Source organism: Zalophus californianus, chromosome 17 (assembly GCF_009762305.2).
Source record: "Zalophus californianus isolate mZalCal1 chromosome 17, mZalCal1.pri.v2, whole genome shotgun sequence".
In the NCBI taxonomy this organism is placed as follows: domain Eukaryota; kingdom Metazoa; phylum Chordata; class Mammalia; order Carnivora; family Otariidae; genus Zalophus; species Zalophus californianus.
The window spans coordinates 46,822,882-46,845,352 of record NC_045611.1 but is presented as its reverse complement, the minus strand read 5'-3'; the positions used below and the strand labels follow the sequence as shown (position 1 = coordinate 46,845,352).

Here is a 22,471-nt window from a genome sequence, read left to right as displayed (position 1 = left end):
AATTCGTGCTTGAATTTACTAACGCGGTGTGCCAAGCCGTGAGGAGTCATGGAATGACCAAATAATAACGGATTAGCAAATAAATCAGACTTTATTTCCTAGACCCCCTAAAACATTCTTAGGAGGTAAGTACCCCCATTTTGCCGACAAGGAAACTGAAGCTCAGAGAAATAAACTAACTGCACAGTGGCAGACCTAAGGCTCCTCCCCAAGTTTAGGTGACCCTGAAAATCCTTGTTTTCCTTTACAAATCTCTAAGTTTAAATCAATGTGAATTTACATATTAGTAATTATTTGTCTGACGGTGGCAAAGAGGACCGGGCATGAGAGAGAGATAAGAAAAATGAATCTGATGAAGGGGACAACAGATCAGAAACTTTTAAAACACATTGCTAAAATTTCTTGCATAAGCATTGAGACACCTGGATTCAATTTACAGAAATTTAATATGCACCTAGTTTACAGGGTAGCATGGTGTGGTTGGGCAACCAGCTGGCTCGCAAGACCAGGAAATGACTATACCACAGGTGCGTGTCTATATAAGCACACACTCCCTGATCCAACAATCCCAGACTGAAACCAAGACAGACTGGGGAGGGGTTGTCGCTAACAGCAGCTCTTCAAAATAGGATTCCACATATAAAATGCCTATTGACATTGCTGTAGGAAGACATTTACTCCAGGAACAAGAAGGAACAGTAATTTCCTCCCCATAGAAAGTTCTTCCTTGGCGTATCAGTGGTTCTCAAGGCTCAACCCCAGCGGTACATAAGAAGACACAAGAAGAGAGCTATGCACAGTAGACCCAGAGTAGAAACAACGCAATATCCATCATGAGGACAGTGGATAAACAAATTGGGTGTGTCTGTACAATGGAATAGTAGTAAACTGCTGCTATGCACATGAATGAATCTCAAAAACATCATGCCAAGTGAAAGAAGCCAGACACTAGGATAAATATATAATATATATAATACATATATCCATATTCTAATTCCATTCATATGAAACTTTAGAAAAAGCAAAACTGATCTATACAGACAGCAGATTAGTGGGTGTCTACGACTGGTGAAGATCGACTGGGAAGGGGCATGAGGGATGCTTTGGGGTGATGGAAATGTGGCTGTGTATACATTTGTCAGAACTCATTGAAATGTACACTTAAAATGTATGCTTTTTACTACATGCCAAATATACCTCAATGAAGTTGATTTTAAAACTATGATGTTCAGGATCCACCAGAGACCAATTATCAAAATCTCTGGATTGGGGCCTAGCCATCAGTATTACTTTAAATCTCTCCAGGTGGTAATTATTTGCAATCAGGGACTTGAGGTACAAGACTCTCCCTGTCCTCTAGGGGTGGGATTCAGTTAGAAGACACCTGTGTCATGCTTTGTCCCTTCCTGGAAGAGGAGAGAGGAGTGAGTATCTGAGAAGGAGAATAGGGGCAAACGGGGGCCAGTTTATCTACCCCCCCCATCCCAGGAGGTCAGAGACTTCAGGCTTCAGATCTTATTTTCCTCCTTCTCTCCTCTTCCCCTTGGTTCCTTGGGCTGCACGTGAAGTCCTTTGGCCTAAAAGGAGAGGGAGAAGGCTTAGGACTCTAGCTGAGGCTAGAGACCAAGTCCTCTCTCCCTCTCTCCACCCAGCCTCTCCAGCAGTACCAGGGAGTCTGTGTCCTCCCAGGCTCATGCTGAGGGCCGGTGCTGAGCACAGGCCCCCTGTAATAACTCCAAGAGTTTGGCCAGAAAGAGAGGGACAGGTCTCTGGGGATGTCCTTCACAGGGTGGACAAGGGCCCTGGCCAGTCACCCACAGCCGGGACCCCAGTGCATCTAGCAGACGCTGCAGCCGGAACACGGCAATCCCCAAGGATGGGCCCTCTTCAAACTGGATCACGGACAGCTCCAGCCGGAAGCACCCTAGAGTCTCAGCAGGACACACCTGTGGGAACAGAGTGACTTGGTGTCTCTGGGCAAGGGTCTGAACCCAAATCCCCAACCCTGGGGTTTCTGAACCATGGCCTAGGATAAGCCCCTTCACCTCTTTGGCCCTCAGTTTCCTCATCTGTAAAACAGAACTCTGAAGAATTCCTACCTTCAGGGCTGACACTAGCCTATACCTAGAAAATGACACTGCTTTCTTAAAACACTTGGAAGTGCTTGTTAGAACAAGGTACATTACTGCTATCTACCAGAAATTGACAAATATATCCAGGGTGTGACTACTGCCCTTGTTGATGCGGCATCCTTGTGCAATATACATTCTTCACATCCATATGCGGTGGCCCTATCTACCTCATAGGGTCAGTGTGAAGAGTAAATAAGTAAATAACCAACTCTTGGTTTCGGCTCGGGTCATGATCTCAGGGTCCTGGGATTGAGCTCTGCGTTGGGCTCCCCACTCAGCGGGGAATCTGCTTGGGATTCTCTCTCTCCTTCTCCCTCTCCCCACTGCTTGTGTGTATGTGCTGTCTCTCAAATAAATAAATAAATCTTAAAAAAAAAAATAGGTGTTGGAGACAGCAGTGAACAAACCGTATTTGTGAAGGCTGGGAGTTGGGTCAGCAGCTGGACAGCCAGAACACCAGCCCCATTGCCTCCTGCCCCCAACATATGTTCTGAGCCTAGTGGATTCTCCCTAAACTTCCAAGGTCCAGTAAGGAGCTAATGAAATACTCACCGAGAGATCATCTGGGGTGTAGAGAGTGCCCTCGTTTTTGTTTCCCTATAATTTGGGGCGGGGAGAAGAATCAGATCTTGGAGGGGAGAGCCTGACCCTTCCTCAAACATGCCCTCCCACCCCCTCCCTGCCTGTCTGCTGTCTTTCCCCTCCCTCCTCCTCACCAGCATCTTCATTATGGCAACTAGAAAGTAGAAAGGCTCCCGAGGACAGAGGGGTGATCCTAGGCCTCCCAAGGGCCGTACCAGGAGGAGGATGGTCCAGAGAGGCCACACAGGCACCCTGCCCACCCCCCAGGCTTTCTCTGGTCCCAGCCCAGCGTCCTGGAAGCAACAAGTACAGAGAGACAGAGCAGGTTAGAAGACTGAAGTGTTTTGACCCCTTCCTGCCCAGCTCTACTCAACCCACAGATACTCAGGGAATGTTCTCCAAGAGCCCCAGCGGAAGATGGTCACCCTACAGTAAGGAGGGTCCAGGTCAGAGGGTTCCCTGACACCTTTCCCCCACCACCCACAGGAAGATATAAGTCTCAGCAAGGGCAGGAGGATCAGCCCAGAGAGATTGGAGGATTTGGGGAAGTCCCGTCCCACCCCCCTCCCCCAACAGGTCCATAAGGTAGTACAGAGTGTGTGAGAGTATGTGAATCCTGTGGCCTGTCTTCTCATCGGAAAACACCCCTGCTAGACTTTATCTGTGTTTGCAGGTGCATATTTGGGGGTCTTTGCTCTCCTTTCTACTTCTATTTCTGTATCAGGTATTTCCATATTTCAAATATCTTGGAATCTCCATGCTTCCCTGTACCTGTCCGTCTTCTTTCTCTGAGGGCTGGCCTCTCTGCCTCCGAATCGCCGTCACTTGTGTTTTCTGGGTCCATCTGTAATTGACCCTGTGTCTGTCTTCTTTCTCCTCTTCTTCATTGGCCCCTTCTTTGTCTCTCTCCATGTGTGCCTGTCTCTCTTGTGCTGTGTATCGGTCTGTGTCCCCCCAGGTCAGCCTCTGGGTGCTCCCTCCCTCCACCTCTCCCCTCTCTCACCCTTTTGGAGCTGGACTCTGGGCTTGAGGATCCTCCCTCCTGCCACAGACCCACCCACCAACCTCCACCCCCTCTCTCCACCTTCCAGGCACAAGGTAAGTCACCACCACCCTTTGAACCTTGGACCTCTGACTCAGTGCTGCCAGAGAAACGAAGCAACCAACCGTGGGCTCTCTGCGGCTCTGAGAGAGAAGTCTTTTGCCTGGGAAGGGAGTATGCTGAGTGTGGGGGAGCAGAGGGGCAACTCAATCCTGAGGTTCCTCAGATGGGATGGGCGGATGCTGGGGATGGAGAATTCTGGGGGGGGGGGGAGGAGCCTGGAGAGTAGGGTGATTTGCCGGAGGAAATGAAGAGATGATTTGAAGGACCCTGGAGAAAGAGGGATTCTAGGGTAGGGACCCTGAAGGGGGGCATTCTGGGGGGAGGGTCTCTAAGGAGTGGAGAATCGAGGGGAAGCCAGTTGCTGGGAAGAGGAGGCTCTGAAGGGAAAGGAATTCTTAGGAAATGTAGATTTGGAAGGAGGGGGCTCCGAAAGCGAGAGAGATTTTGTGAAAGGGGATTCTAACGGGGCTGTTCTGGGAAAGGTGGATTGCGGGCAGAAGTAGATTCTAGGGCTCTTGAGTGGAGGAGGATTCAGGGAAAGAGGAAGTCTGGGTGAGGGCTCCAAGGAGGGGGATTCTGGGAGGAGGACACTCTAAAAGGAAGGAAATTCTGGTGAAAGATGGATTCTGGGCGAGGGGTGCTAAAAGGAAAGATTCTGGGAGAGGACTCTCGGAGGGGGTGGGTTCTGAATCCTGAATCTGGAAATCCTGCCTGACTTCCTGCTGTGGATTCTGATGGCGGATGATTTGGGGAGAAGGGTGTCTAGAGGGCAGGATGGAGTCTACAGAGGAGGACGACCAGTGGTACGGGGTAAAAGGAGGCTCTTCGGAGGAGGGTGAGACTTGATCTTTGGGTGGAGGAAGATTATTAAAGAGCCGAAATGCAAATGAACCGGCGGTGACCAACGAGGACCGAGAATGTGAAGAACAGCCCGCCCTCATCCTTCCGCGATTGCACCCAGCGCACCTCAGGTCCCGCCCCTTCCACTCCCAGGTCCCGCCTCCTCCGGTTCTGGGACTCCCCCCCCCCCCCTTCCCGCCGCTCTTCCGAAGTCTCGCCCTCTGGCTGCAATATGAGCCGTAAAGCGCTCTCCCGTCGCGACACAGCACCCAAAGCGCCTGCGCAGACCCTGAAAAGCGGCCGGGGTGGCCCCGCACGTTCCTTTTCCGGTTGCGGCACCGCGCGGTGAGGAGTTCTTACGTTCGCAGCCATGCCGTCCAAGGGTCCTCTGCAGTCCGTGCAGGTCTTCGGACGCAAGGTAGGCTGGGTGCCCGATCGGAGGGGCGGAGGGAGGCCGGGGTCTTCAGGGGCCTACGGGCAGGTTCTGGGGTCGATCTGGGATCCGGGGGGCCGAAGCTCACGTGGCTCCGCTGTTTTTTCTCGCTTTCCGCAGAAGACGGCCACAGCCGTGGCGCACTGCAAACGCGGCAACGGCCTCATCAAGGTGAATGGGCGGCCCCTGGAGATGATCGAGCCTCGCACGCTGCAATATAAGGTGCTGGCATTGAGGGTGGGCGATTGGGTTGACTGGAGGGCTCGAGAGAGAGAGAGAGTGAGAGAGTTAAATGGGTTCCTGGGATTCATTGGTCTTGGAAGCTGAGGGATCTGGTATCAGCAATGGGATGTTTAGAAGCTGAGTTGGGGACAGAAAAAGGGGTCTTTGGAGATGGAGCTGGATTTTCGGGGGGCTCAGATACTGTGATAAGAGCGGACAGTGAAAACGTGCAGATTAAAAGGGTGCTTTCAAAATTGGGACATTTGGAACCCCAGTCATTTGGGGACTGAAGGATAAGGGGAGCTTGTGCGGCTTGGTTTCTTGTAGTAGGTTAATGGGGGACGTGTGTCGTATTTACAGTCTAAAGTGTCTTTTCCATCCTAGAGTATACACTCTCTGAGGACAGAAATCAATTGGTTTCTTAAAACATTGTGTCTAAAAGTAGAATTTGGACATTGTAGGTGCTTAATAATCAAATATTGGAAGAACACCAACAGAATTTGGGTTTGTCGTGCTTTGCTGTGAAAGGGGTTCCTCCCCTGCCAGTTTTGGCCTCAGTTTCTTGAGCTCAGAATGGAAAGAGCAGGGTTTGTTTTTTGCCTCTTTTACCTGTGTTGTTATTTGAGGCAAGTAACTTCATTTTTCTCCCTTGGGTTCATTTATAAAAGGGGGGTAATTTTCTGTCTTGAAGGACTGTTTTGAGGATAGATTAGTTTGTCGGTGTAAGCTTCATAGTGCGTATGAGAACACATTTGTTCTTTAAAGTGCGTTGCTTTTAGTTTATTTTTATTTTTTTTAATTTTAGTGTACTCGAAATGCAACGTTAGTTTCTGGTGTGCAAGGTATTAATAAAAGTCTGTCACCTTTCTAACTCTGAAAAACAACACTGTTGCAGGTTTAGTTAGAATTTAATATGACAGTGTCTGGGATCCCTTCGCATTGCAGACATCAAACGTTGTGGTTTACTCTTACTGATTGTCATTTATGCAAAGGTTTTGTTTGTGTAGTTTACGTTGAGTGCTGGGGATACAGCAGTGATCCAGTTATCCCCAGGCCCTGCCTTCATAGAGCTCCCAGTCCAGTGGAGAAGACAGACTGGACTCAGTACCAGGCCCTGCCGCAACATAGTCCGGGCTGGGATGGGGGAGCCCAGAGAAGGCTTCCGCCTGGGTGGAAGGATCAGCCTAGGCTTGGGGGAGGTGGAGGTGAATGTGGGGATCTGTGAGCTGAGACCTAAAGTAGGTAAAACAAAAGCATCAAGGCTCACTCAGCTGCCCGGGTTGTGATCTAAAATCCTGTCATGTCCCCTGTTCCTCCAGCTACTGGAACCTGTTCTGCTTCTGGGCAAGGAGCGATTTGCCGGGGTGGACATCCGAGTCCGAGTGAAGGGTGGTGGTCACGTGGCCCAGATTTATGGTGAGTCCCAGGGACTGGGCACGTGGGGGTGGGGAGGTGACAATTGAGAGCAGGGCCCTACTCTTGGGCCTTCACAAAGCTGAGAACACTCTCTCGTGCATGTATTTCCCTCACAGCAATCCGCCAGTCCATCTCCAAAGCCCTGGTGGCCTATTACCAGAAATGTGAGTGAGAATGGCTCCTTCCTGATGGGTGGGTGGGTGGGTGGCAAGTGGAGGACCAGCCCCCCGTCTTTAGCCTGAGCGACTAGGAGGGCGCTTCCATGGCTACCTCAGTCTTCACTCTCTTTTCATTCCCAGACGTGGATGAGGCTTCCAAGAAGGAGATCAAAGACATCCTCATCCAATACGACCGGACCCTGCTGGTAGCTGATCCCCGGCGCTGCGAATCCAAAAAGTTTGGCGGTCCTGGTGCCCGTGCTCGCTACCAGAAATCCTACCGATAAGCCTATCGTGAGGATGAGGGTTCATCTTTATAATAAACAATTGTCACAGGACTTAACGGTTTCAGAGATTGTGCTTTGGTTGTTTGTGGTGGGTCTTGGACTAAAACGAATGCAAAAAAACACCCCAGCCCAATGCCAGTCTGGATCGTAAGCCTTTCCAGAGGACACCACTCCAGGGTCAGTGTGGATGGGTGGGAGCAGGCCTGCTCCCAGTCTCCCTGCACCTCCAATAGAGTCCAGTGTGTGGGCACAGTGGAAGCCAAGTGGGCCATTGGTTGTGTGAGGTGTCCTTTTGAGTTTGTCTTTTTTCAGTCTCTTTGCTGCTCTTGTAATGGCGTGTCAAGGAGGAGCGGTAGAAACGTGTACGATCAGTAAACTTTGAGTATGAAGACAGGAGAAACCTCCTGGGTGCATTCTGAAGTCAACCACTAAGGGCTGCGCCTGGATTGGAAAGGAATTTTTCCTAGTGCCAACCTGTAGGGAGACAGGCTTGGGATGTGGGGAAGGGGTGGGATTCCCCCCCCCCCCCATTCATCTTTCAGGATGTCAATACTCCCTCCTGGGAAAAGGTCCTGGTTGCAGTCATGGTGGTGACTGTCCTTACAGGACTCAGAACGTGTGTCTGAGGACTTGTTCATCTGTTGTGCGTGCCGTGTAGTAAGAGCCAACACGTAGTGGGCTCTCAGTTGCTACTCATGGGCTACACAGGACATTTCCCTCGTCGAAGAAGGTTCTGTGGGACAGCACTGGTTTATGTGTATAGGGAAGTAAAGTGTTGCTTGTGGATTCAGTTACCTTTGGTCCTCTCCCCTACCCCCCACCCTTTGCATTTTTGCAGGAAGCCAGTGAGCTTCATTGAATGGAAAGGGCATCTCCGCCCACATTAGCCTTGCAGCTACCTGGATACCTCAGCCATCTGTCCCCAGGTGGGGGCCCACACCACTCCCCCCTGCTGCTGGGGGTACTGGCAAGAACGTTGTAAGGCAGTTCGACATTGATGGAGAAGGGAAAGCTTTACAAACTATATTTATATATATATATATAAATTATATATATATATATATATATATAAAGGGACTTGAAATTTATTGTCCAGTTGCCCTTTTTGTATCCGCCCCACTCAATACATTAGCCACGTGTGGCTGCCGTACTGGGCTGCACAGATGAGAGAACATTTCCATTGTGAGGAACATTCTGCAGGACAACATGGATCTACAGGAAGTATACATGGATAGTGCTTCTTACAGATGGACAGTGGGGTTGATTGGCACCAATTAGGTCCCCAGCTAAGCATTGTTCCTGTGAGGTTGGTGGCAGGCAGATGTCTAGATGTTAGGTAAGGAAATTAGCCTAGTGGCCACATAACTGCAGCTCACCTAGTTCTGCATTGGAGATGTAGTTAATGGGTTAAGGGTTTGGCTGGCATTAACCTAAATGTCCCAAAGAAGGCAGCAGGGCACTACCCTCCCACTTTAAGCCCATTTGAACTGTGACTAAGGAAGGCTGGGCTAACTTAACAGTGGGCAGACTAGTGGACCAGCAAGGAAGGTGTTCCTGAGAAGGTGTCAGCTAGGGCTGTGTAGGAGAGCGAGGAGTCGTTTGGCAGATGGGAGTAATGGAGTCCAGGGGCAGGGTTCAGAAGGGGCCGAAGCAAGCCTGGTGTCCATGGTTCTCCATGGTTCGGAGACACCCCCCCCCCCTTTCTGAGGCTCCTGGCTCCCTGCCAGAGGCACAGCTGGGATGCATCTTGCATCTGGAAAGGCGGAGGGGGCTCGCCTCTCCTTCCCCACTTGAGGCTTTGGAGTAGACGGCCCCTTTCTCCCTCCCAGCCGCCTCCTCAAATACCGGGAATTCCGGCGCCACTGGGAGCCCAGGCCAGGCTGAGAACTTTCCTTCAGCTGGGAATGTGCAGCTGGGGGTGGAGGAGGGGAGGGCAACCTCAGTCTTGACCTCTGGGAGGCTGAAGTGGAGCAGGCCCAGGCAGAGGAGTTCGGCTCGGTCCCGGCCCTGCTGTATAGCCCAGTAACCATCCAATAAATAACTAAATAGAAGCCAGCAGCTAACATTTATTGAGCCAGGCCTTGTTTTGGCTACCTCACTCAGCCAAGAATCACCCAGGGCCCTTGAGGCACTAGGTTATAAGCCTTATTCCAGAGGGAAGTGGTTCTTGAACTGTGCCTGGCACAGGATAAACATTTACCAGTATGGACCCCAGCTAGGCTGTGTGGATCTGAGTTCCAACTCTGCCCCTTCCTAGCTGTGACTGGGCAAATCCCTTACTCTGTCCTGTTTGCTCATCTCTAAAGTGAGGATCAGAAACCATCCTCACGTGCCTTTTAGGGACATTTGAGAGGATTCAAAGTGAATGGGTTCACATAAAGTAACTAAGTGCTGTGCAGTTAGTACTCAATAAATGTCCACTTAGCTGATTGTTAAAACTTCAGATTCCTAGGCTCCCGCCCTGGAAGTTCTGATTCCGTAAGTTGGAACTAGATCCTGGATCCTGGGGGATCTGTTAGTTGAAGTGCCCCGGTGAGTCAGAGGCTCAAATACATTTGGGAAATGAGGCTGTGCTCGCTGAATTTTTACAATGATCTTACAGGGCAGGTACTGTTGTAGTTTTTCAGCTGGCACAGCTGAGGAAACCCAGACTCAGAGGGAGGTCATATGCCAACCAGAAAAGTCAGGATTTGAACTCAGCTATGACACGGTGGTGCCTCAGGGAATTCCAGGAAAAATTAAATAAGACAACGTGCTAAGTACAAGAGGTTTAGAGTTCAATGAATGAAGCTAGTATTACCAAAGAAACCGCTTAAATTATGCTACTTGCCCCACATGCCACTGCTGGGAAGGGGCAGAATGATGATAACATAAAAGCCTTTGTCTCTGACCTGAATTTCTTTCTTGGGGGCGGGGGCATGCCGAGGCACTGGAGAGGTCCCAAACTAGAGCGAGGGGGTAGAAAAGATCCGATGTGTGTAGGTGGGCACAAGAATTGGGACATTCATGTGTTGGGGAGTGAGAAATCAGATGTGGAACAGACTTTCCAGAATCCCAAACCCAATTGACTCTGGTGTTAGTGTGGAACAATCTCAGAAATTTTGTAGCACCAGGACCCAGAAGAATCTGATTAAGGAGGGATGGATGGAGAGATCAAAATGGTTGGATGGACGGATGGTAGAGAACGTTGGGTGGTTGTGCTGATGGATTAGATGGTTGAGTGAATGAGATGTACGAATGGGTAAAGGGGGAAATATGAACATGGATGAATGCAGAGGGTTAGTTGGACAAAATGGACAGGTGGGATAATGGAGGAATGGACTGATGGAAGAACGGGCAGGATGATGAATGGATGAATAGGGTAGAGTTGACTAAACCACGGCATCTGGATCGGAAGATGGGATAGGTAGCCAGGCAGATGGACACACAGCTGAAGGCTAGACATAGAGACGGCCGGACAGATGAGATGCTAGGACGCATGAGCTGGATAAATTGCTAAGGGAATGGACTTCTAAGTCTGCCTGGAACCAAGCTGCTTAACTTGGCTTTCCTGGATGGCATCAAGTAGTTCATAAACTCTCTAAAAGCAAACACCAAATCGTAATGGGTGGTTGTCGGTAATTCTCAAGTTTTGCCTCCCGTTTTCAGAACCGCTGATTCATGCTGTGTCCGGCCTTCGCATTGTCTTGTCTTCCCCCCACTGCCTCCAGAATGGGAAAAGATACATAACTTCATAATATTAACAAAATATTAACGACATCCCCTTCCCCATCCCTGCTGAGTTAATCAAGGTAAGTAAAAAGGACCATTCGCCAAAGCAGCTTCCAGGAGTTGGAAAGCTGCAGCAATTTCTACACCTGTGCTCAGTGTCTGGACTTCTGGGTGAAGTTCTGAGGGTCTGTGGCATCTGGCTGAAGTCCTTGCTTTTCAAGAAGCCCGGTATCCTGGCTCACATGTGGAAAGGGGCATCAGGAGCTCCCTGAGCCCTGCGAAGGCCCACAGATTCCTGGGCGGGAGCCAAGAGAGCAGGGTGGTTCAACCTGACCTGGGCCTTGGCTGGCCGAAGCCGCCCGCCACCCCCAACCTGGATGTTGACCGTGGTGGCATAGCTGAGCCTCCGGGCTGGGGGAGGTGGGGGCTGGGGCTGGGGTGGGGGTGAAGGGGCCCGTGATGCGGGGGCAGAGGAGGACCAGGAACCCCGGGAGGCCAAGGGAGCTTCTCCCCCAGGCCCTTGCCGCCGAGCCAGGCTCTGGCTGATGTACGAGGCTGCCAGGTATCTTGAGAGGGCAGCTGCGTTGGGGCCCAGGAGTTGCCGGGTTGGAGGAGGGGGACTGTGGGGTGGGGTCAACTCTGAAGACTCTGACCTGGTGACAGGAGAGGCCAAGTGGCGTCCTGGTTTGGACAAAACCACGGTGGTCTGACCTGGGGTGGATAATAGGCCCTGAATGTCCTGAGAGCTTCTTTGCTCAGGCCAAAGTGTTGCAGGCGGATCACGGACATCAGGGAGGCTCTTCTGCTCCAATAAAGGTGTAAGTTTTTGGACCTGAAGGTCTGTGAAGCTTTGTTCCTGAAGCAAAGGTGCAGCAGACGGACCCTGGATGTCTGGGAGGCCTCCCTGCTTGGGCAAAAGTGGGAGGGCCTGGACTTGGGTGTCCGGGAGGCCTGGTTGCTGGGGCAAAGGCGTGGCGGCTGGAACATTCGGGTCCTGGGGCAAAGACAGTGGGGTGTTGGCTGGGATCCGACGGTCTAGGCAGCTTCCGTGTGCAGGCAAGGCTGAGGTGCCCAGAAGCTGAATGTCTGAGGGGTCTTGGGGCAAAGACACTGGCGTGTTGGCTGGGATCTGATGGCTTGGGGGGCCTTCCCAGGCAGGTGGAGGTGAAGTACCCGGAACCAGAACGTCCGGGAGGTCATGTTGCAAGGGCAGTGCAGTGCTGCCTGGGATCGGATGGTCCAGGCTGCTTCCGTGCTTACGCTCCACGTTGACGGCTTGATCACAAACACCAGCTGGGAACGGAGCATCCCTGGAACCTCCTTGCTTAGCTAACGGGGTACCGGTCGGGCTCTGGCTACGTAGGGGGCCTTCTTGCTCGGGCACAGTGGCGGTGGCTAAGACCGTGACATCAGAACAGTGCCCCTGCCTGGGCAGAGCTGGGCTGGTTGGAACCTGGGCGTCCACACGGCCTTTCTGCTCAAGCAAAGGAGCGGTAGCTGGAAGTTGGATTTCCAGGTGGCCTTCTGGGTCAGGCAAAGCTGTAGCCTGCACATCTGGGGGGTCTTCCTGCTGGGGCAAGGCTGTGGTGGCTGTAGCCACATTCTGTATATTCCTGGGGCCTCCTTGCTCGGGCACAGGGGTAGCGGTGGCGTCCGGCAAAGTTGAAACATGGAGACCCCGGCCATCCAGGCTGCCTCCCTGCTTAGACAACGGTGTGGCGGCGTGAGCCCGGGTGGCAGGACCCAGGGGGACAGACTCCTGGGCACAGGTCAGCGGGAAGGCCAGCTCACATACCAGCACGTGTCCAAAGGCAGGCAGGGGCCCTGTGTGCACAGAAAGAACAGAGTCAGGACCGAGGTCTCCGTCTGGGCCGTCTCTGCCGACCACACACGCGGACCTCACCTGGCTCGGCCTGCTCTTGGGGCAGGCGGGGGGACAGCTGTGGCTGTGCCAGAGCGCGGGGCCGGCGGCGGGGGGCATTGGCTGACGCCCGGGTCTCGGCCCGCTGCATCTGCTGGATCCGCTCGCTGTAGAGCCGGGCTAACTCTCGCACGCGGGAAGCTGCCCTCTCGGAACTCGGGGCTGCAGCCTTCCCGCTCCCGCCGCCTCCGCCCAGATCCGAGTCTTCCAGGATCAGCAGCGGCTCTGGGAAACCTGGCCGGGCCAGCTGCCCTTGCTCCAGGGCCTGCCAGGCGCTCCGGATCTCTGAACAAGAGCGGAATTCCAACCCATCCGGGAATCCCTGATCTCGGGGGACATCCTGGGGCTGGAAGTCTGGGAACGGTTCCCCTTCTTCAGCCTCCTCCCGCCCTGCCCTGCCGCCGGAGGAGGGTTCTCCCCGTTTTGCCAAGCTGCCTCCGGGGACCAGTTCTTTCCTGGCGGCTAAAGCCTCATCGGGCCGCCGCAGAGGTCCCTGGAGCCATGAGTCACAGGGAAGGGCGGGGGCACCGGCGAGACTAGGAATGTCCGGGACACTAGGTATGGCTGGAAGGCAGGGCATTTCAAAAACACTGGAAATGTCAGAGAGACTGGGAAGGCGGGGAATCTTGGGAATTTCAGACAGGCCGGGAATTTCAGGGAGGCTGGGTGCGTCTGGACTTCTGCTAAGGCCGGGAACGTCGCGAGTTTCAGCCGCGCTGGAACTTTCGAGTCCTTCCAGGACGTGGAGTGGGGAAGGCCCCCGTTCGTCCATTTCTAGCTCCTCCTCCTCCTCCTCTTCTGAGGAGTCCCGGCTGGGCAGGGCTTGGAATGTGAGGGTTTCACTGTTGCCCGGCACCTGGGAGTCGCCGGGGAACGTGGGAATGTCGTGGGGGGATGGCTGCAGCGGGCACTGTGCAAGAGGCCAAAGATGTCAGGGCGGGCTGGCCCTCCTGAGCCCCCGGAGCCGTGCCCGCCCCAGCCGACAGCCCCAAGCACACCGTAATGTGATGCCCAGCTCACCCCTGGATCCCGGAGGCCTCTTTGGTTCAACAGTTCCAGGATCTCTTCAGTGATGGAGGTCCCGGAGGGTTCCAGCGTGGGGGGTCCAGGGTCCTCCAGGTCCTCAGGGGGTCCAGAAGCCGGCACTGGCGGCTGAGGCTCTATGGGGGGGTAGAGCTCCCCCTCACTGCCAGCATGCTGTGAGCAAGGAGAGAAGATGGAGGGCAGGAGTCCAGGGCTCCATCCCTTTCTCCCAGACCCAGGAGTCCGGGTCCCCAGGCCCTGTCCTAGGGTGTTTCTTACCTTGAGTCTAGGCTTAGCTGGGGATGGAGAGATGAGAAAGAGACAAGAATGAGATGTGGGAACAAGGTCATTCCTGACAGCTGCTGAGCTGCCCGTCACCCCGCCCCCATGCACACGGGGGACATCCCCTGGGAAGGGACAGCCAGACAGACAAGACGGGGCTGGACCTGGCTGGGCTACAGCGGTCACTTACCGTTCTGTGGAAATGTAACATACGGGTCCTTCACTGGCTCTGGGGAGAGGACACAATGATGTCAAGAACCCAGGTCCCGGGCGCCTGGGTGGCTCAGTTGGTTAAGCAACTGCCTTCGGCTCAGGTCATGATCCTGGAGTCCCGGGATCGAGTCCCGCATCGGGCTCCCTGCTCGGCGGGGAGTCTGCTTCTCCCTCTGACCCTCCCCCCATCTCATGTGCTTTCTCTCTCATTCTCTCTGTCTCTCAAATAAATAAATAAAATCTTTAAAAAAAAAAAAAAAAGAACCCAGGTCCCATCACATTCTCTAGTCAACTCTTAGGTGGAGGACACTCACCAGACTGTCTGCGGCCACGGCGAGTGGCAGAGGGTCCTGGAGACGGGGCTGTGGGGGGAGGGAGAGGAGAAGGCCATGAGGGGCCCAGCTCCAGGCTCCCGAAGGAGGAGAAGTCTGGGGGGGACAGTTCCTGGGAGGGAAACCGGGGGGTGGGGAGAGAAGCTCAGGGTTCCATCTTTACCTGTGTTCCTTCGTCCAGGCGTGAAACTTCTAGCATCCCGAGGATGGGGAGACCCAAGCGGGGGTGTCAGGGGCTCTGGGATAGGCTTACTTTTAGGAGCACCTATGGGAGAAATTTGGAACCCAATAACCTACTTTTCCTTGGGAGTAATGCCTCTACTTCCACATCCTCCCGACCCAAGGCCCCAACTCACAGTGCAGACTGTTTTCAAGGAGAACTTGTTTGGCCTGAAAGAGACAAGGGTGAGGGTTGCATGGCGGGGGGGGGGCGAGGGGGGGGCCTGTCTCTGAGCACCCCGGTCACAGTCCCATTAATGGGTGCTGTACGCGTGAGGCACGTCACGTGACTGATGATTATGAGTAATCCCCCCAACTCCGCGGGGTCGGTGCTGATTCCTCCAGGCGAGGAAACAGAGACCAGAGAGGTTGCCCTACTTGCCCGAAGTCACAGAGCAGGGACAGCTTCAGCTGGGCTTCAAACGCAGGCAGCCTAACTCTGCAATTTATTGATCATGGTCTAAGAGGGTCCCCCTGTCCTCAGGGTCTTGTGGGGCTATGGGGGTGGGGGGTGGTCCTCCAGCACGCTCAAGGCTGACGGATATGGCAGGAGCCATACCTTGGCAGGGATGGAGGCGGGGTGGTTCTCAAAGAAGAGGCGCTGGAGACAGTGAATCCACAGTCTCTTCTCCTCTTGGTTCTTGGCCTAGGGGTGGGACAGAGGTGGAATCGGGAGCTGGGTGTGAGGTCTAGAGGCTGAGGGGAGCCCTGACCACCCAGCCCCACCTTGCACCCACCTGGAGCAGGTGCCTGTGTTTGGGAATAGTCAGATCAGACACCTTGAACCCTAGAGGGTCTCGTGGACTCTCGCTCACACTCAGGTTGCAGCACTGAATAAGGGGGGCGGGGGGGACAGAAAGGGGCAGCAAGCTCAGAGCTTAGACTCAGCAGTGTGCCCCTTGCGTGAATCTGGGCTCAGGAACCCTCTAGAAAGACGTGCCCCGTAAGGTTGCATGGTGGGTCCCCTTTCCCCCTGTTGAGCCTCCCCACCAGGCCTGGCTCTGCTCCCCCTCACCAGCTCCTCGCCTTCATCTCGATCAAGAAGATGTGCTCCCCTCATGAAGACGCCTGCCTGGTGGGCAAATCCAGGCCGCCCCCCTCCCCAGGCCCTCACCTGCATCCTGCTGGCCTCACCCCTCATTAAACCTCATGCCCTATCCTTGGACTCAAGAAAACATGGCCCTTTTGAGCTGGGTGGTCCCTCCTTTGCAGACCCCGCCCCCGGCCCTCCCTGTAGGTACACAGGTATAGGTATACACGAGAAACCTTGCGGGGGACACTCTGGCCTCACCCCCAACCCTGAACTCACAAAGATGTGGCCCTTGTAGGTGTACTCCGGTCCCCGGCGCTTGGCCACGAGCAGCATCCGTGAGAACAGAAAGAGCAGCCGCTCGCCCCCTCGAAGTCGGGGGCCGCCCCCTCCGCCACCTCGGAACGCGCCCTCTAGCACCAGCTCCCCAAAAGCACTGAGCTCCGGGCCAGTCCAGCCGCCCAGCCGCCGCTGCACTTCCTGCCGGGACCCCGCCAGGTGCGAAAAGCACCGAAATGCACACACACCAAGACAGGAAGTGCACACACACCAAGACAGGGGCGTCAGCCACAGGGCGGTGCTGTCCCAGCCCGCCCTCGGAGGCTGATCGCCCCCACCAGAGGCCCTCCTGCCCCCTGCCCCCAACCAGCAGCCGGCCGCCGCCCCCCCTGGGCTCACCTGGAGGCGCGCGGCGTGCTCCTGCTTGCGTTTCATGTCGTTGATGTACCAGGCGACCGCGGTCATGGACACGATGGCCTCTTCCACCATCTCGCGGCCCCCCACACCCGGGCCCTCTGCCCAGTGCTTGCCTAGCTCCTGCCAGGCAGCCACCAGGCACCCAGGGAGGGAACAGAAACAAGAGTAAGAATGATAATGACAGGAGACAGAGAAAAAGAAAAAGGTAGGGACAGAAATGGTGACCCAGACGAGAGAGACACACGGGCAGAGACAGAAAGTCGCATCAGCTGGGACCAGTCCCCACTGGCTGCAAGCCCCTGCCCCAAATGCTGTCCCAGCTTCTAGGGACTTGTCCTAGGTCCACCCTCCAGACATCCCACCAGGTGGTCGACGGACAGGACCTTGCCCTCCCCGAGCAGTCCCCCAGGGCCACAGCCCACCTGCAGCAGCAGATGGTACTTGAGGATCCGCTGAACAGGTTTCAGCAGGAAGCTCTGCAGGGGCAGTGAGTGGCGGAGCTGGGCCTGGCGCTCCTGCAACCACAGGGCTGCAGGCGGGGACAGCGACAGCTCCCGGAGCAGGGCTAGGGAGCTGGGGGCATAGCACAGGTCAGGGGGGCTGGTGGCCCCACGCGGGCGGGGCTGGGAGGGGGCGGGGAGTGGCGGGGCGGGCGGTCAAGGGCAGCTTAGGGAGAGGTCAGTTACTGTCACAGTCTGGCAGGGGTTGGAGCTGGATGGGTCGAGGTGGAGGGAGGCTGGCTGGCACAGCAACTCAGTGGGCAAGGCCTGGGGCCCAGCAGGGGCTCCTCAGCCCTCACCTCGGGTAGTTCATGCAGTACAACGTGTAGATGTCAAAATCCTCACTCTGCGGGTGACACGGGAGTCAGAGAGACCCGAGGTCCCACCTCCCCGGAGGGCCCCCCTCCGGCCTAGCCCAGGCCTGCTCCCCATCCCCCCAGCCCCAGCCCCCCCCAAGACTGAGCGCCCTCACCCCAACTCACCCTCTGCACGAAACACTCGGCAATGCCCCCCGCGCTGCGGCTGCCCTCCAGGTCTTCCAGGAGCTCGCTGTGAGGGAGAGAGGGTGGTGAGGGACTGCCCCATCCCCACAGCCCCGTGGAAGGACTCCAGGAGGTCTGGGGCCTTGGTGGCAGCCAGGATCTCTCAAGGGGCCACCACATCCAAAGGGAGTCTTCTGACTCCAACCTGGGAGGTCACAACCTGCTCAGACTTTGTCCACGGACAGCATCCCATTCCCTCGCTCAAAATCAGCGGGGGTGGGGGGGGCAGTGTCTCGTGATATGGGCCAGGGAGAAGGGTGTCATGACCCTCAGAGCTGTGAAGATCTTCAGATCCTATTGCGATCCTGAGATCTTGTCATGCTTTCTCCCATCTCCTGCAATAATCTGAAGATCTCGCGAACACACCCGGAGGGGTCATGATCCTTGGACCCCAGCATCCTCCTCCCTGGGTGCCACTGGCCAACCATCTGGTTTATCGGGAACTGAGGGAGTTCCCAGGCCGAGATGGTCACACGAATGCTCACACTGGCGTGATCTTCAGGCCCCAAAAGAGCCCCGAATTCATCGTGACCCCAGACCTGACATAGTGCTGAGATCCATCCCACTACTTAGACCTCATCTGGGTTCTCAGGCTCCCATCCATCTCACCCTCCACCACTCTGGTTCCTCGTTCCCCATCACGATCCCTGCCCCGTGTCACCACACCCCAGGTACCAGCCTAGACAGGGCACTGCGGGGCTCCAAAGTTTGGGTTAGGATATAGCCCCCCGCCCCTGACCCTACCGACTGGTGCCCCTGCCCATCTCTCCCACCTCTGACCTGCTGAACTCGTAGATGTCCTCGATGTTGGCAAACAGTATGCCCACCTGCTCCGCGCTCAGCCCTAGGACCCCACCATCCAGCAGTGGGCCCAGGTAGTCCTGTGGGGATGACTGGGGTTATGGGGGTGGAGGGCTGGCTCGGGGCCCCACTGTGCTCAGGTGCTGGCCTGCCTCACCTCCACGATGCTGCGAAGGTCCCGGACATAGGCCCGCTCTGTCTCCACGATCTCTCGCGCCACTCGCTCCAGCCTCGAGGGTTTGGCCGAACCCGGGGTCCCCACGGGTGACAGATGCAGGCGGATGGGGGGCCCTGGAAGGGGCTCTGGCCTGGATGCTGAGCAGACTGGGGTGGGCCCTGGAGCCGGGTCCCCCTCAGAGCCCACCGTGCTCAGGGATGTGGAGCTCCCAGAACCTCGGGGGGAGGCCATGGCAGGGGCTGCAGGGGCTGCTGGGGGTGTGGAGCAGGAGATCAGGGGGTCTCCCCAACTGAGTGAGTGCTCTTGGCCGTACACTCACCCACACCAGGTCACTATCTTTATCCCGGGCTCCCGTCTCCTCTCCCCACTGCGCTGCCCCGGTCCTGTCCAGTCCTCTCCCATCAGGGTCTGCTCTGATCCACCTCCATGTATCAGTCTGGGAGATCTTTAATAATTTGCCCATTTGACCCCATCACTCCAAGTACAACCCCTTCATGTCCTCAGGATAAAGTCCAAACTCCTCAGATGCACAGGGCCCTATGCAACGTGGCCATTCAAGTCCTTTCCATTCTGCTCTCTTCCCACAGCCACACCACTTCTCACACTCCGGACTCCAGTCCTATTCAACTGCTTTCAGTTACTTAAGAAAAACCAGTCCCTCTCACCTCTGCTCTCACACTGTTCCCTCCGTGTGGAATGAATACTCTTCGTTGCTTTCCCCAACTCATTCCTCCTCCTCTTTGAATTCTGTTTAGATGTCCCCTCCTGCACGAAGCTGTCCGCTGCGCAACCGGACTAGACTCCCACAGTGAGGGGATGGGGCTTTCTCCACCCCCCACCCCAACCCTGTCCCAGCCCTGACCATTCTACCCTGGGTTTCCCCCTCTGGACTGTCAGCATCCGGGGATGGTGCCATCTGCCCCAGCTGACCTGGAGCTCTGTGTAGGCAGGGCTGGGACTGTCTCAGTCACGCTGTGTTGCTAGCACTGCCCAGCACGGGGGCCAGTCATGGAGGCCTGCACAGTGCCTCGACTGAAGGAACCAATGCCCAGCGGACCCCACCCTCCCTTGCACGCTCACCTGTCTGGGTCTCACACACAGCTGCACAGTCACACACTTCACCTGTGGGGCCACGGCCAAGGCTAGGGCTGGGTTTGGACAGGCTCGGTCCACGGGCTCCCTCGGGCATGGCTGAGTGGCTCAGCGGCTGCTTCAGAAAGATCCCCGTCTCGGCTATCAGGACCCCATCGGCCTCCCCCGCCGCCCACACTCACAGATTAGGCCAGAGAATTAGGAGCGCGGTGTAAACCCAGGAGGGACCCCCTGTGAGTAACTAATGGGGCAGACGGAGGCACAGTGATAGAAACAGGGGCACAAGGGAAGATAACACGGAGAAAAAGATGGAAAGGTTGAGACAAAGAAGAGTGAAGCTGGGAGTCTGGTCCGTCTGGGGCCGGAGGCTCAGGGATCCTGGGAACGTTTGGGCTCTGGCTGGAGCCGAGGGCGAGGGGCAGGGCTGGGAAAAGCCGTGGGCGGGAGGCCGCGGGGTCCCAGGGGAGGGCGGAGGAGGCTGGGGGACCGGATGCCAGGGTCCTGCAGACGGCTCCCTCCCCCCGCCCAGGGCTGCGAGTTGGGGCGCTGGCCCTGAGCCCTCGACCCCCCTCCCCCCCTCCAGCCAGTCCCTCCGCGATCCGCTTACTGTCCCCACAGCCGCGGCCCGGGTCCCCAGTGCCTTCCCACACCCCTCCAGACCCAAACTCCCGCCGGCGCCTCCGCTCGCCCCCCGCCGGCACGCCCCCTCATTGTTCAGCGGCTGCGGCGCCGCCCCCTCCCCCAGCCCGTCGGGGCCCCTCGCCTCCCCCCTCACCTCCCAGGGAGTCTCCAGCCCCGAACCGAGGCTGCTCGATTCTTATTCGACCCTAGCACGGTCCCCGGGGAGGCGCACAGCCGGACTCCTGGGTCTCTGCAAGCCAGGGGCGTGAACTTCGGGTTCGCAGGCTCCGGGAATCAGAATCCGGGGTCTCTCGGAGAATGGGATGCAGCGGTCCGAATTTCTTGGTCCTCTAAATGAGGATGCTGGGAGTCCCGACTCCTGGGTCTCAGATGGGGCGCTGGGGACCCAAACTCCTGAATCTTCTAGATATGGCCGTGGGGCGAAAGGATTCCTGAGTTCCCCTAACTCTTGGAGCAGAGATTAAACCATCGGCGGGAGCGCAGGGGAGTCCCAAATTCCTGGGTCCCCTTGAAGTAGTGGGCGTTTCAGCCCCAAACAGAACTGGCTGGGGCGCTAGGAGTCCGTATGCCGAGTTCGGATATCTGGGCTCGGATATCTGGGAACCCTTGGAGGTAAATCACCGGTCTGGGATCCCAAGTTCTTTAAACCCGGGTGCAGGAAGCTCGGCCTCCAGGATCGCTCGGACTCCCGGCTCCTCCAGGAGGGGGCGCTGGGCACCTGGATATCTGCGTTCCTTTAGCCTGCGCTTTGGGGTCTCTCAGGGCGCGGTGCAGAGACTCGCGACTCCGGAGTCCACGACTTTGGACCCCTCAGGCTCTGGGATGGGTATCACGGGGCTCTGACGGCGGCGGCGCCACATCTGTGGCGGGAGAGTCCGGTCCCAGCTGTGAGGCGGGGGGCGGTCGCCTGGGGCTTCCCCCTCCCCCCAGTCGCCCGGGCTCATATCCTGTTCCCGCCCGCGGGGGGGAGGGGCTGCCTTCCGGCCAGGCAGCCGGTAAAGGGTTAAGACCCCTCCCCCCGCATTCTGAATATTCATGAGAAGGCGAGCCGCGGGCAGGCTACACCCCCACATTCCAAACGCCTCTCAGACTTTTCCCTTTTACAGCAAGGGCCTTCGGGGCGTGAGAATCCGGAACTGGCAGCGCACTTTCTCCCATTGGTCAGCCAAAACACTCTTATTTGCATATGCAGCAAAAGGCGGAGCTGTCCGGCGAGGTCACGTGGCCTAGAACGACTGAAGGACCTCGCGACGGGAGGGTGCGGCCGGAGCTCCAGTGGCGCAATCGGTTAGCGCGCGGTACTTATACGACAGTGCGAGCGGAGCGATGCCGAGGTTGTGAGTTCGATCCTCACCTGGAGCATCTTTTTCTTCTTATGCTCTTTTTATAAATTTATGTATCTTAGAAATCAACCAAAACATCTGCATCATCACCTAGAGAAATGAACGTTTCGATCTTCGGAGTTTTCGGGCTGGAACTCCTGGAACTCTGACGACCGCCCTGCAGAGCGTTCTGTATTGTGGGGAGGTGCCGTTTCCACCCGGGCCGCCAGAGGGTGGTGTCGCCTCTTAAATGCCCGAGCGTTTAATTGGGTCTGCAAATCTCAGTTTTAAGACTTCTGTACATGTGCCGGGTCTTCTGCAAACTGTATGGCACTGCCTCTTTCTCCATCTTTCCCGTGTTGGGTTCCCCCCCCCCCCGATATAATTGTCATATAACACCGTATTAGTCAGTCCAGGGTATACAACATGATTCAATATATGTGTAAATTGTGAAATGATTACTAGAAGTTCAGTTACCATCAATCACATCACATAGTTACTATTTTTTTCCTCCCGTGTTTTGGAGTTTACTCTCTCTTTTCCTCCCTTTTTCTGAACTGATTTGTTTCTTTCAACAAATGCTGAACATCCGCTCTGTGACTGACTCCTGTTTAGGATTTAGGCATGAGTGATGCAGCAATGACAAGACAAAGTCCCTGCCACTGAGGATTTCACATTCCAGTGGGAGAGGCAGGTTTCTATAAGCATGAAAACTACATTTTATATGCTAGGTGATGGTGGTGAATGTCATGGAAGAAGTAGAGCAAAGTAGGGAGGATGAGGGTGTCAGAG

The 22,471-nt window shown here is 55.7% G+C and overlaps 3 protein-coding genes and 1 non-coding gene across 15 annotated transcripts; 2 read left to right on the top strand and 2 right to left on the bottom strand.

Annotated features, from left to right (window-relative positions):
- Positions 1-72: 72 nt before the first annotated feature.
- Positions 73-3,851, bottom strand: LOC113936191. 3 transcript variants are annotated; one of them, XM_027619242.2, is made up of 5 exons: positions 3,486-3,851; positions 2,849-3,007; positions 2,685-2,729; positions 1,668-1,946; positions 73-1,577 (listed from the first exon to the last, which is right to left on the bottom strand). In XM_027619242.2, the coding sequence occupies exons 1-4, from the start codon at positions 3,624-3,626 to the stop codon at positions 1,692-1,694; spliced, it is 600 nt and encodes a 199-aa protein (XP_027475043.1). In that variant the 5' UTR covers positions 3,627-3,851; the 3' UTR covers positions 73-1,577; positions 1,668-1,691. The 3 variants fall into 3 exon arrangements, with proteins under 3 accessions (XP_027475043.1, XP_027475044.1, XP_027475045.1); XM_027619243.2 differs by having other exon boundaries at positions 1,819-1,946; XM_027619244.2 differs by having other exon boundaries at positions 2,930-3,007.
- A 1,054-nt stretch (positions 3,852-4,905) lies between these two features.
- On the top strand, positions 4,906-7,239 carry RPS16 (ribosomal protein S16). The gene is made up of 5 exons (XM_027619245.1): positions 4,906-5,077; positions 5,213-5,314; positions 6,634-6,730; positions 6,847-6,894; positions 7,030-7,239. The coding sequence occupies exons 1-5, from the start codon at positions 5,030-5,032 to the stop codon at positions 7,173-7,175; spliced, it is 441 nt and encodes a 146-aa protein (XP_027475046.1). The 5' UTR covers positions 4,906-5,029; the 3' UTR covers positions 7,176-7,239.
- A 1,046-nt stretch (positions 7,240-8,285) lies between these two features.
- On the bottom strand, positions 8,286-21,271 carry PLEKHG2 (pleckstrin homology and RhoGEF domain containing G2). 10 transcript variants are annotated; one of them, XM_027619791.2, is made up of 20 exons: positions 20,491-21,271; positions 19,704-19,833; positions 19,289-19,405; positions 18,603-18,874; positions 18,425-18,525; positions 17,585-17,651; positions 17,402-17,448; positions 17,025-17,175; positions 16,585-16,722; positions 16,186-16,386; positions 15,614-15,706; positions 15,436-15,522; positions 15,014-15,047; positions 14,821-14,922; positions 14,640-14,687; positions 14,303-14,341; positions 14,110-14,126; positions 13,828-14,004; positions 12,790-13,717; positions 8,287-12,710 (listed from the first exon to the last, which is right to left on the bottom strand). In XM_027619791.2, exons 2-20 carry the CDS (start codon positions 19,810-19,812, stop codon positions 11,125-11,127), a joined length of 4,314 nt encoding a protein of 1,437 aa, XP_027475592.1. In that variant the 5' UTR covers positions 19,813-19,833; positions 20,491-21,271; the 3' UTR covers positions 8,287-11,124. The 10 variants fall into 10 exon arrangements, with proteins under 10 accessions (XP_027475599.1, XP_027475596.1, XP_027475592.1 ...); XM_027619790.2 differs by having other exon boundaries at positions 19,704-19,830; XM_027619794.2 differs by having other exon boundaries at positions 18,603-18,871; positions 19,704-19,830.
- A 355-nt stretch (positions 21,272-21,626) lies between these two features.
- TRNAI-UAU lies at positions 21,627-21,719 on the top strand. The gene is given in 2 exon segments: positions 21,627-21,664; positions 21,684-21,719. It is a non-coding gene; the product is annotated as a tRNA-Ile (tRNA).
- The last annotated feature ends 752 nt before the right edge of the window (positions 21,720-22,471 follow it).